Genomic DNA, 13,956 nt, shown 5'->3' with positions numbered 1-13,956 from the left:
AAATATTAAAAATATTTTAATTTTAAATATTTTTATTCTCAAAATTTATAATTAATATATAAAATAAAAATATTTTATAAATAAATAATTGTGTTTTTAATATTTAAATATTATATATTAAAATTAAAAATAAACATATCATTTTATAAAAATTTTTCTATTACCATAAATAAATTTGTAATAGCTAAATAATATCTTATTATTAGTATAAAATAAATCTAAATAGTATATCAAACACATATATGAATATTATTTCTAAAGTCAAATTTATTACAAAACCCGATAAATTATTATATGAATCCATCAAATCGGGTAACTATTAACTAGTTGTGTCACGTGATGGGCTCCATCTACAGTTGCACAGCTATTGCTCGTAGAGGTTGAGCCTTCTGCAAGGTGATGCCAAACCTATCTTCCATGTCCATGCTCTCTGGTGTAATCCCATCTTCAAGTTTCCAGTCAAAGGAATTAATAAGTGACCCCAACATTAAATGCAACATTCTGATTGCCAATGGCAATCCAGGGCAAATTCTCCGTCCAGCACCAAAAGGGATAAGTTCAAAATCACGCCCTCGAACATCCATATCCAACCCCAAGAATCTCTCTGGCCGAAATGTCTCTGGATCCTCCCATAGACTTGGGTCTCTACCTATGGCCCATGCATTGACCAACACTTGCGCATCTTTAGACACTGTGAAGCCACAAATTTCTACATCTGCCCCTGCTTTGTGGGGAAGTAGTAAGGGAGCTGCTGGATGCAATCTCAAGTTTTCTTTGATAATTGCTTTCAGGTAAGGTAACTTGGCAATGTCTGATTCCTGTAACAAGTTGCCTTTGCCAATTGTCTGCTCAATCTCCTCTCTAGCTCTCATTAAAGTCTTGGGGTCGCGTAGAAGTTGTCATCGCCCACTCCAATGTGCTCGAAGTTGTATCAGTCCCAGCAGCAAATAGGTCCTATAATAAATAATTAAATATAAAATAATCAGACGTTATATATACTCCCTTTAATTAAGAAAATACCCGCAGATAATATTTCTTAAAAAGAAAATTTTTAATTAAAGTTTATCCATAATAAATTTAAAATATAATTATGTAAAATTTATATTTTTAATATATTAATTAAGTTTAGATAATTTTTTTTATATATATTTTTATTACTATAACTGATTCACTATAAATTAAAATATAAAATATAAAATAAAATCTGTATATTTATATTTTAGATTTATATTGAGCTCATTTTACTTTTTATTCTCAAACAAAAAAAAAATAATTTTTCTTATTAACAAGTAAGGAGAAAGGGTTCCTCTCCCTCTCCTATTCTCCCCATTCTTTTTTACTTTTTTTTACCGAATACTACCCTTCTAAGTTGAAGGGTCCTCACCGGTTTACCTTCTGGTGCCACTCTTACCATTTTCTTGTTCTCGCTTGCACAGACAAAACACGCACTAGAAGAGTTCAAAATAAAAGTCCAAGTAAGAAAAGTGAGATCAGGGAATAAAGTGAACTAACCAAGAACAAATGTTTCATGCGGTTTCTATCAATCTCTTCTTTGTTCTGCTCATTGAGGGTGATAAGAATATCAAGCACGTCGTTTACTGGGATATAGCCCTGCTTTTTCCTTAATTGCAACCGTTGATCAATTATACGATCGAACAGATCAAGTACCTTCCCGAAATAAATGGTCATGCGACGCCTTATACCTTGTGGGTCAATACTTCTGAGCACAGGGAAATAATCTGCCAAGTTCGGTTTTCCTACCTCTTCCATGATGCACCTTATAACCTCCTTGAACTCCCGTACAGTATCCGAACTCGAATCAGTCAAATCCAGAGAAAAAATATTAGTAGACAGGACATTGAGTGTAGCTTTGAAAGCTATTTGGCCAATATCTACTGCAGCACCTACACGGCAACTTTCTTGAACATCAGCAAGAAGTTCTTGAATTTTCTTGAGCCGGAGGTCTTGGTTATCATCAAGTTTCTGATTGGCAAAGATGTAAGAGTTGCAAATTTTTCTAAGATTTCTCCAAGAAGCGTCAACAGGTAGCCAAGCCACCGAATCTTGGTGGTGTTTATGCGCTAGGATTGCCTGAGCAACATTTCGGTTACAGAAAGTGAGATCAAGGGTTTGGAGAACTTGCTTGGCCAGTGTTGCAGAAGAAATGACTACTGTAGTTACTTGGCCTAGTTTTAGACTCATCAGCGGACCATGAATCTTGGCAAGCTTGGCCAAGGACTTGTGGGGTTGGTCGCCAAGCTCCAAAAGGTTACCTAAGATTGGTAAGGGTGCTGGACCCGGTGGAAGTTTGCCCGTTCTTATTTTGCTTCCCTTTAAAATAAAAATCAGAGTTTGAACAAAGGCTAAGGTGAAGAGAAGACTTAGTACAGAACCCAGCAAGTACTCCATCATCACTACTCGCTAGTTGGGAAATTGGATTCTGTATTTGCTTCAATGGTATTCTTCCAAAAATATAATCTACTTATAAATAAAATATCTCGTAGTGTTACTTTACTTCTGTCCTTCCAAATCTTATCATGACAATTCTGTGACGATGTTAATTTGACAGCCTATTCCAACGTTCTAGCTTTCAAAAATGGCGGCTGGAAAGTATTGAGTTTTTTTAAATTATTATTTAAAGGTTTTTGTGATCGTTATATGATTCTCACTAAAGTGAAAAAGGTAAAAAATCATCATTTTAATTAAAAAAAAAACGTAAAAAATTGTCATTTTAATTTAAAAAAAAAATTAGAGGAAGCTATTTATGAGAATAAAAATTTATAAAATTACTTTTAAAATAGAGATTCTAGGTTTAGGGTCCGTGTACGCGTGAAAAAGTATTAGACACCCTATTTCGTCCCTTAATAAAGACAAGCAGATTTAACGATGTACTCTTTATAATTTAAGATTGATAATTTTGGAGTTAGTATTATGATGTTAGTCCATGTTATTGATGAGAGAAACATTTGGTATTTCACTATTTTGGGTTGCCTAGGAACAAGAGTATATGGGATGACCCTTTAGTGAATTGATGTTGTGTTTGTTTAATTTGTTATATATTTGTTAGGTTTCTCCCTTGTTGAATTAGGACTCTAATTCCGAAAAGGTATTATTTGGTCCTTAAAGATTCGTAACGAGTGAGGAGGACTCTCGACTTACACATTATGTACCTCAACATTGACGTTCAACTAACTGAGGGTGCGGTGTGTGTAAAGGATACTTTGAGAACCGATATGGGTATAGATTTTCATTCCTATTGATTAGAACTCTAATTCAAAAGGAATGTACTAATTAAAACCTAGAGAATTCCTTTTATTAATGAGGACTCTCAGTTAATAGAGGAAGGTTCCATTATCGGCATCATTACCAGTGAAACCTTTGCCTATATCATTTCATCTTAAAATAATTAAATGTTTTTGGAATTTCGATATTTTGATTAAGCCGAACTAAATGAAGAACTCTACCTTAATAATATAAATATAAGGGCCTTGAGGAGGACTCTCCATCGGACCTCAATATAAGATTTGGGATTCTTTGGAATGACTCTCCTGCAGACCCATTATTTTGAATATATGATGAATTTTATAATGAAAGTATTGGGACTAAAAAGCAAAGGACTCTCTCCCGATCTCTCCTAATTTATACAAAACATCTTTATTAGAACTTTAGCCAAGAGAATTCGGGAAAGGACTCTCTCCCGGTCTCTTAAAACATTTTTATTATAATTTTGGCTAAGAAAATTCAGGAAATGACTCTCTCCCGATCTCTTAAAATATTTTTATTAGAACTTTAGCTAAGAGAATTCAGGTAAGGACTCTCTCCCGATCTCTTAGAATATTTTTTATTAAAATTTTGGCTAAGAGAATTTAGGAAAGGATTCTTTCCCGATTTCTTAAAATATTTTTATTAGAATTTTTGCTAAGAGAATTCAGGTAAAGACTCTCTCCCGATCTCTTAAAATATTTTTTATTATAATTTTGGCTAAGAGAAATCAGAAAATGACTCTCTCCCGATCTCTTAAAATATTTTATTAGAACTTTTGGCTAAGAGAATTCAAGAAAGGACTCTCTCCCGATCTCTTTTGGTTAAGAACTCAGTAAAGGACTCTCTCCCGGTCTTTCTGATGTAGTATCGGACACTTTATAAAAGGTTAAGTTACAGGAATTAAAGGACTCTCTCCTGATCCCCCTGATTCGTTAAAGGTGAATTCTAAAGGTCTCGGATGTGGAACCAAACTTTTTTCGACCTTACTTCAAAACTAGAACGAAGGCATAATGTGCATCACTTCTCGCTCTTCATATTATCTAAACTTTCTTAGTTTCCGATATCATGATTTATTGTCCGAACTCTTCTCGGCTTACTTCGACTCATCTGAGAGCTTTTAGATTTCCTATCTCGTAGTTTGCTTGTCCGAGCTAATCTCGGTCGCCGATCTCATCCTTACTTTTCCAAGCTAGTATAATTAGCTGACCTCTCAATTTACCCGAACTTTTCCTAATCATTTTCTTTCACTCAGATTGAGAATCTCCACATTGTCATTTCCATTCGTACTCCTTATGGTATTTACGGAATATCAGTGACTTGAACTGTCATTTCTCACACGAAATAATATAAGGAAATTAAGAATAACGTAAAGATAAAAAAAAAAAAACAAAAGTTATATTTGTGGGAAAAGTCAAATTTGACGTAAACTTATTATGAAGATTCGGTGTGATGAAGAATCTCAAAGATACTCTTGTTATAAATATAGGCTAGTTATACTTTGAGAATGATAAGTTAAACGCTTACTTGCAGAGAGCCGCAATAATAGATGAGTTGATACCAATGTCCTTACGAATATGGAGCTGCTGAAACTAAGATGGTAAGGTGACTCTGAGGTGCCAAAGGTGTTGAAAGTACGATCCTATTGACGGGCTGAGATTGGGTTTTCAAGATGATGCACGATTGTTCAGGATATGAATTGCAAGACCTGTAGCTTTAGTAAAGAGACCCTTAAGAAAACTTATTTCTAAAGTTTCTAGAAACCTTGGGGGTTTTTTATTGGAAAACAATAAAGCTACAGCAAAAATTTAGGGTTTTTACTTAATAATCACCCCCCCTCCCTAGGAGATGGGTGCTCAAAAATAGAGGGTCAAGATTTCAACAGGAGGAGATGAAGGGTTTAGATCTAAAAGGATACAATCATACGTCCTAGAATTAAAGAGAATCAAAATTGAAGGTTAGGATTTTGTTCAGAATCTCTGTCCTTTCATCTCTTCATCCAACAGTTAGGAATCTCGCCTTACAGAATGGATCCAAGGGCTGGGAGCAAAAGTTGCCGAATTAGTTATTCACTTTTTGATCTAAGGATTTTAAATCTATCCTTACAAGTGTGATCAACGGTGTAAATTGAGATGTACTGGACTGCTTTAACCATTTGAGATCCGATGGTAAGGAGTTAATCTTACAAATTGAGGGTCATGATTGAAAGTGATTTTGATTCTCCAAGCCCTTCAATCTCTATAGGTAATTTCTCAGTTTATCCGATCTCTTTTATGGTTGGTAGATCTGAGACCTCTTGTTTCGATCTCTTAATCCGACTCTTTCTGCATCTAATCTCTTTTCTTCTAGATCTTAATTTCCAATCCCTTCCTCATTTCTTGAAGCAATTAATTCTTCGATTACCGATGAATCGCTTCGAGTTCTACACGCAATAAGTGCCAATGCCCTATATATATGCAGAGGAATTTTGTCCTTCACAACCTCACATTCTCCCTTCTCCGGTGAATTTTAATGTATTCTCCCTCTTCTAATCCTTACTTTTCCGGTGAAAATTCATATCATGACAATCACCTTGATCTTTCTCTGTTAATCTTCTTTGCCTATCACCTGAAAATGGACGATTCCGGCGATCAGAGAATTATGAGAGCGTCATCTGATAACGATGAAAGAACCTGACTAATTTACTGATCAAGGTCAAAACTGACTATCTTGCCGATCTCCGATCGATTTACCGGTATGATCTGTAGACCGATCTTTGATAAGGGAATTGCTAATTTCAATCTTGATAAAGCGATCTTCAGGCTAATAATTTCTTTGACGAAATTGATATGATCATGGTGTATGAAGAGCAATTAAATGCAAGCTTCGATTTCTCCTAGATGAATTCTATAAAGCCGTTCTGAAGTTCCATAATGTCTGTGTAGCCCAGGTGCATCCGAACTCCTGGCAAACCCTGGTGGCCTTCAGAGGTCTTTGCCGGGCTAAAAAACTTGAGCCCACGGTGAAGGTTTATGCGACCTTTCACAAATATTCATATTTGGATGTGGTTATGGCCAAGCTAAAATGGTGAATGATGCGAGTGATCGCCCCTAAGGACTATGAGCTGCAACTCTCTGACCTTGACTCTGGGATCTGTATAATCTATATCCTTAGTCTCTTAATCTTAGCGAACTCACTAATTTGTTCTTTGTGCAGGTATTGCAAGAGGCGAGACTGCAAAAGAAAGCCGTAAGCAGAAAAAGGATGAAAGAAGCTGCTGTAACTGCTGCCCAGACGCCCAGATAGGACTTGGTAGAAGTTCCGAGCTCTCCGTTCTGACCTCCACAGTAGCCAACCTCAGAGCTAGAGGTCATCACTTCTCCGCCTCGGCAGGTTAAACCTCCAACTCCTCCGGTCTCTTCAAGTGCAGAAGGGGGGTCTTCCGGACCAGCCGTTAGGACGCTCTCCTGAGGTGATCAGGTCCTCCTTCAATCTCTGGAAATGAATCGCTTAGTTCTGAGTAATCTCGATCTGGCTAATGTCCTGGGCGCTACCATCTGTTTTCAAGAAGATCGGAATAGGATGGCCTAGGATAGTAGTGATGATCTCCTGACTCAGATGATGAGCTTAGGTTTGGAGGCTATTGCGAACCAGCATGCGATCAGAGAAAAGGCTCATCTCTTAAGACGGGAGATCATGAAAATGGTTTAGGACACAGCAGCCACCAAAGCCCAACTCTCAACTGCCAATGATCATATTGTTAAGTTAGAAGATCGGATGAAGTCTTGCGAAGAAATGATAGCCGAACTAGAGCAAGAACTTGAATATGCTCAGGCCTGCCGATCTACCGATCTCGCTCAATTTACTGAAGAAATCAAAGCGAAGGAGGAAGAGGCCCTGGTGAGAGAGGCCGATGCCTATGTGAATGCCCATAGCGATCTTTTGGTCGAACTCGTGAAGCGCTATCCTGAAGAAGACTTCTTCTGGATGGAGAAGCTTGCCCTAGAAGTTGAAGATGGTGTCGCAAGGGATTTTGCGGTCGCCTGGACGATCACTCACCGAAGTGGGAAAGAGTAAGAGTCGCCACCTTAGTTTTGAGGTGTAACACCCCTGATTTTTTTATATATTATTATTGGGCTTCGTGTAGGTATCCTCAATTCGCGAAAATTCGACAGTTGTCCGGATCTGTGAATTTCCGGCGCATGCACTCTTTGGAAAAGTCTCCGAATTGGATCGAGGTTTTGGCTACCCCACCATTGTCATGCATCCCGAGCGCGTTCCTGAAGTCGGAATCGGCAAAGGTAAACCTGAACCTTGCTTTTTCGTAATTTTCTAGTGCTTAAATCCATAAAATATTCGTGGTAGCTTAGAAAATTACGATTCTTTTTGCAATAGCTTAGTAATATTTCTAAGGACCGCGGGGCAGAGTTTTATAATTTTTAGAGCTTATTTGAGCAGTTTTTGCAAAAATGATCAATTATAAGGACTAAATTGAAATATTACATACTGTGATAGATGATTGATTTGATGGGCCCAGGAGGGGCTGTGGATATATGGATTGTAAATATAAAAGTGTGTTTTGAGCCATTTTGCAGGTTGGGTAGGTCCTAGGTATAGGGGAGACTCTGCCGGATTTTCGGCACGACTTAGGATGTATTGGTCTTTTTTTTTGTTTGTATTGAGTCAAATTTATTAAATGATTGTAATAAAATTGTCAGGTGAGCCGGGACAGCCTTCTTCCTCCGCCCAGCCACCTCAGTGACCATCGTCAAGTCTGTGAGTAAAATATTAATTTTAATTGTAATTTCGATATTATTATATGTTCAAGCATGCCCATGCATCACTTATATGCATATATTTATGTAGTTAAACTCTAGGCACGATTTATGTTGCATTCGCAACTGTTAGCGTGCCATGGATGTTGTTGTGGAAATTTGGAGCAGTGTGCGTGCGTTGGCGTGCGTGTGATGTGGTGTGGACTATGGATAGGACGGGTAGTCACGGCTTGAGTTCTTCGCTGGGACCCGATCCTTCGAGGGGTAGTCACGGCTTGAGTTCTTCGCTGGGACCCTCGATTTGGTTTATTAAGTGAAAGTCCGGCTTGAGTTCTTCGCTGGCACCAGGTTGGATTTAAGAGAGCTGTATAGGGGATCAGCTCCCATATGTTATGATTGATGCTACAGGGTGCGTGAGTGCTCCAAATTACCTTTTTGATGTTATAATGTGAAAATGTTGTTGATGTTGCATTTCACTCTACAGGGTGCATTAGTTTTAGATAGTTATAGAGATTATGGTTAAAATTGATATTTTACTCTCTGAGTCGAACGCTCACTCCTGTTCAATATTTTTTTCAGGCTACAGGAGGATTTTATTTTTGGTTAACCTGCTTTTCTCCTTCGCAGGTTGTTTATCAATATTTGTGTAATTTTATTTACTCCTAGAATTTCCGCATGTGTTAGAAGTATTTATTTGATTATGGTCTGTAATATTATTATCATGTTGGACCTGTAAACGTATAAGGATATGTATGTTTGATGGATTGGATGAGGGAGCTGAGCTCCCATTTATTTTATGAGGATATGAGTATGTGGAGGGTGAGCTGAGCTCCCCAATTGAGCATTTATTATGTTTACAGGTCGGGTGAGTAGAAAACACCCCGTTGGAAAGTCTATTTTATGGCCGGACTCTGTCCGTTTGTTTTCTTGATATTGGGCCCAAATGGGCCTTAGAGTTGGGTTAATGAACAGTTAGGCTTACTACGGGCCTCGGGGGCTTTAGGCTGGCCCAGGTCCTAGTGCCGGTCCGGTCCATAGGTTGGGTCGTGACATGAGGGAAACTAAAGAAAACCATTTGGAAAATAAATCGAAATGAAACCACTTCAAGACAGAGATTTTAGGTTCGGGGTCCGTAAACGGGTGGAGAAGGTGTTAGGCACCCCACCTCGTCCCTTAATAAGGGTAAGTAGATTTAATTTTGCATTAGTTAGGAGGGCTTGAATGGACATGTTGATCCTTTTGACTAAAGGAGCATTTGATTTTTCACTAAATTTGGATCACCCAGATACATAAGTAAATGAGACAACCTTAGTGAGTTACTGTTGCATGTTAATCTTATTTAAAAGAACTATTTTATTAAAATTTAATTTAAGAATTGTATAAGAACTCTTCTCCAAACTCTTTAATATTTATTAAAATTTTGAATTGAGATCGGATAAGAACTCTCCTCCGATCTCTATTAAAAATTTTGAGTTGAGACCGGATAAGAACTCTCCTCCGATCTCTATTTAATGCTTATTAAAATTTTGAGTTGAGACCGAATAAGAACTCTCCTCCGATCTCTATTTAATATTTATTAAAATTTTGAGTTGAGACCGGATAAGAACTCTCCTCCGATCTCTATTTAATATTTATTAAAATTTTGAGTTGAGACCGGATAAGAACTCTCCTCTGATCTCTATTAAGTATTTATTTGAAATTTTGAGTTGAGACCGGGTAAGAACTCTCTTCCGATCTCTATTAAATTAACAGGAACCTGAATGGGATCTTTCCGATCTCCCGAATTTTAATTTCAGCTACTTGTCATAAGGACCTGAAGCTAAGAATTCTGGTGTTCAAAGGTGCTGGGGATAAGGCTTCTTTTAACTAATTGGTATTTTGTGACTAAATAAGGGAAGATGGACTGAATTTTGCTGACCTCCCCTAAGGTCATTTTACCAATACCTATTAATGTCCGATCTATTCTGTTTTGTTTACTTTGGCTTTATTCCACTTTATGGCATCTTGTCGAATTGCCGTTTACGTCAGCCTAATAGTTGGACTATTTTCCTAACGTGTTATTCAGGCTCTCTCTCCCAAAAGAGACCCTTAAGTTGCAGTTACCTATGTCTTACCCAACCACTTATACGCTACTAGGAACTAGAAAATTTGCATTCAGAAATGACGAAGGTTAATAAAATGATGGACTGATCACTAAAGAAATAAACTCGAGAGTAACATTCTTTAAGGTTCTTTGGCACTAAATGAACTTGGAAAAAATCACATGCATAAAAAGAGCAAAGAAAATGCGAAAAGTAAACGTAAACACTTAACAAAACGGCAATATGAGCTCTTACCTGTAAGGAGCCAAATCTATTGAAATAACTACGGGGTGACAAATAGTAATAAGACAATGATCGATTAGCTTGAGGCTGATGTTTGTTGTGAATCAAGGGTGCTTAGCTAAAATGCAATCAGTTAAGATAAAGCCATTGAAATGAAATTGAGCTTGGATAATGGGAATGAAAGCAGAGATAATAAAAGGTGAAAGTGAGAGTGTGACAGATAATGAACAAGCGAAAATGTAGAGTTTCAGATTCGAATCCTTTTAAGAAAACACTTGAAAACTAGTTTCAAAAGTCTTTCTAATCAAAACTTCAAAGTAGCGAGTAACAAAGCTGAATCAAGTTTGAGTTCTTCCGCTATAATAACTACCTCTCTCTTTTGCCGTCCCTTGAGCAGTTTTCATGCGGTATTTATAGGAATCGGGTGCTCCCCATGAAGGGTCAGGATTTATTTTGAGGGAGATGGAGGGTCAAGATTTTGAAGGACATGATCGGATGCTTGAGAATTAAAGAGAACCAAAATGAACGGCTGAGATTATTCTTCATAATTTTTGTCCTTTTCTACTTTCAATCGACGGTCTCAAATCCTCTTGTCGGAGCGTCGAGGGCTAAGAGCGAAAGCGTCTTGTCGTCTCCTTTCTTGATCCAAGGGCTTGGGTTCGTCCTTACAAGTGAAATCAACGGTGGAGATTGGGATGTACAGGTGTCATGACATACCACGGCACTGTCAGCATTGCGGGCGATTCTTAGGCGTGCGGTGGGGATCTCGTCTGCCACGCTTTAACTACCTCGGCTCTGATTCTGACGACGGTTATTTGGGATTTGTCTTATTCTTTTTGCCTTTCGATCCCTCCCACGCTCCTATTCCGATCTCTCATGCTGATCTCCCATCTTCCGATCTCTATTCTTCAGATCCCTTAATCAGCCCTGGTCCGGTCGAAGCATTAATTGCTCTCGATTCCCGAAGCGTCCGCGTCGTTTTCTTCTTAGCAATAAATGCCCGATTTTCCCCTATATCTACCCCTGACAGAAGGAACCCTCCTCATTCGATTTTCCTTTCTTGCTTTTTCTTTCTTGTTTTAAGCTGTTCGTGATAATTCCGACTCATTTGTGGCTTTTGATCTTTTCCCGATGGACTTCTTTATCCATCGACTGAAAAATTACGATCCCAGTGATCGAATAATCGTGAAAACCTTAACTGATGATGGTGAGAATTGAATCGATTGACCGATCTGGGTTGCGGACTTCGATCGTGCCGATCTCGAGTCGCTCAACTGGAATAATCAGCGAACCGATTTCTGTTGAGCTGATTGCTAATGTTCGGCCGATCCCTGGCGATCGCTCTTCCGAGCTTATTCGGCTTCTCAGCACATTGGGTGTTCAAATGGTTTCCCTCCACATTGGGTGTTCGACAATGTTAAGCTCCGATCGGCGACACCCTGTGGATCAGTCACAATGTTGGCTATTGACATAGGCTTCTTTAGATAGGATGTTCCGCTGATCTTTAGAGGTCGGCCTTTTGATGTAATCAGATGTAATCCGATCTTGAGATCGCCCAAATGATGTAATCAAATGTACTCCGATCTCTTGAGATCGCCCAAATGATGTAATCCGATCTTTTGGAAATAAAGATTTTATTTTGTCAATTATCATCTTATTAATTATTTTTCGAGCTCTAATATGATTATCTGATCTGATTCTTTACCTGAATGACACTTATCCAATCTGTAATTCGAAACACCTGGATCTACCGCTCTATAATTAACCGATCTCTTTATGGAATCTTGGGAATATTTGTGAGACGTGTCAGAACAGCTGGCGAGTCCCACTAACCGATGCACTGCCTGGAACCTCGTGAGCATTAAATGCTCGGACTAGTATAAATAGGGGTGAGGGGTTAGCCATTTGCTCCTGTATGTCATTTTCAATCTCTCGCTCACAACCTCAAAGTTCTCTCGTTTGCTCAAGTTCTTCCGACGCCGATCAGACTCCGGTAAGGGCTTTGATCTTCTTTTTAGCTTAAGTTCTTTATTTCCTTTGAAAATGAGCGGTGCCGAGGGTCAGAGAGCGACGAGCCCTCCTTCCATTTAGTTCTCGTGGTCGTCTGACGAAGAAGAGGTGGTCGGGCCAAGCGCGCAACCAGAACCTACTAGGGTCTCCATTCCAGCTCGGGGGCGGATCGCACCATCAAGGTATGCACCATCTTCAGGAAGGGAGAATCTCCCTATGGACGAGTTGCCATCGATTTTGCAAGAATCCGATCTGCAATCGTTTAGCCAGGAGTACAATATTCGTCCTGATTCGTACGAACTTATCCGGTGTCACGGCGATCACCGAGCCGATCACTTCTTTGAAGAGAATGACATGGTTATGGTATATGAGGAACAGTTAAAGGCCGGTCTTCGGTTCCCTCTGGATGACTTCTTCAAGGAGGTCCTAAAACTTCACCGAGTGTGCATTGCTCAAGTTCACCCTAACTCGTGGCGGATATTAGTATCCTTCAGAGGCATATGCCGAGCTAAGGGAATCAGACCTCGACTAAGGTGTTCGCCGAATCAGGCTAACTTCGCGAAAGGACGGCGAGCATTGGTTCTTTCAGAAGCCTCATTGCGAGCTCTTCACCGATCCGCCCTCCTCCCTTAAAAATTGGAAGAACCGCTTTTTATTACGAGGAGCAAAAATCCGACTGCTTTGAGGACTTCCCCGTGTTGGTGGCACGGGGGCCCTTGCTTCAAGCGTATTACACGAACCGGGAGGAAAGCTTAATAGTGATGGATCTCAAGAATCGGTGCCACTCAAAAGTATTCTGTTTAGATGCGGTGGCCGAGCCGCACCATTGGACCATACTGGTGCTCACCGCCAAGATCGCGAACTTCCGCTCTCGACCTCGGCCTTTGGTATTTTCTACATCTCAGATCTCAGGACCTTAGCGATCTCACTGACCTCTTCTTTGTGCAGGTATGGCGGGTGATGAGGGTTCTAGGAAGCGGAAGAAAGAAAGAGAGATCTCCCGGAAAATAAAGGAGATGAAGCGTTCGGAAATGCTTCGAACTCCCGGCCATGAACCAGGGGAGACGCAAGGAGGCCCGTCCCGACCTTCGGGGCCGCCGATCACTGAAGCTGTCCGATCTCCTCCTCAACAGGAAGAGCTGGCTCCAGCTCCTCCAGTTGCTCCAAGCACAGAAAGGGGTCCTTCTCAATCTTCTGTGAGAGCCTCTTCTCGTGGTGCTCAAACGTTGATCGAGTCCCTGAAGAATAACCAGACTGTTCAGGAGAACCCCGGTTTTGCCAAAGTCTTGGGGTCTTCCATCTGCCTTCGGGAGGATCGGGACAGGCTATCCCCGGACAGCCTTGACGATATCTTGACTCGATCCATGAGCCTGAACGTGGAGTGTCTGGTGAACCAGACCATAGTTCGGGAAAAGGCTCATCGCCTGGGCAAGGAGGTCGAGAAGAAGAATCAGGAAGTGACTTCCCTCCGATCCCAACTCGCATCCGCTCAGGATTACATATCTCAAGTTGAGGGGCGGGCGAAGTTCTATGAAGACAGGCTGGCCGAACAGAATCATGTTCTGGCTGAAAGGGATCGTGCTCTCGGGGAAGTCCAGGCGCTCCGG

The 13,956-nt window shown here is 39.9% G+C and overlaps 1 protein-coding gene and 1 long non-coding RNA gene across 2 annotated transcripts; one reads left to right on the top strand and one right to left on the bottom strand.

Moving 5' to 3' along the window:
• Positions 1-226: 226 nt before the first annotated feature.
• On the bottom strand, positions 227-2,537 carry LOC110652871 (geraniol 8-hydroxylase). Its single transcript, XM_058138716.1, is given in 3 exon segments — positions 227-897; positions 899-954; positions 1,513-2,537. Coding segments are annotated over 3 exon segments (1,503 nt in total). The 5' UTR covers positions 2,413-2,537; the 3' UTR covers positions 227-350.
• A 5,315-nt stretch (positions 2,538-7,852) lies between these two features.
• LOC131174553 (uncharacterized) lies at positions 7,853-8,859 on the top strand. The gene is made up of 2 exons (XR_009144924.1): positions 7,853-8,016; positions 8,595-8,859. It is a non-coding gene; the product is annotated as an uncharacterized LOC131174553 (long non-coding RNA).
• The last annotated feature ends 5,097 nt before the right edge of the window (positions 8,860-13,956 follow it).

The sequence above is a fragment of the Hevea brasiliensis genome, chromosome 16 (genome assembly GCF_030052815.1).
Source record: "Hevea brasiliensis isolate MT/VB/25A 57/8 chromosome 16, ASM3005281v1, whole genome shotgun sequence".
Classification (NCBI taxonomy): Eukaryota; Viridiplantae; Streptophyta; class Magnoliopsida; order Malpighiales; family Euphorbiaceae; genus Hevea; species Hevea brasiliensis.
This window is presented reverse-complemented; position numbering and strand designations above follow the sequence as displayed.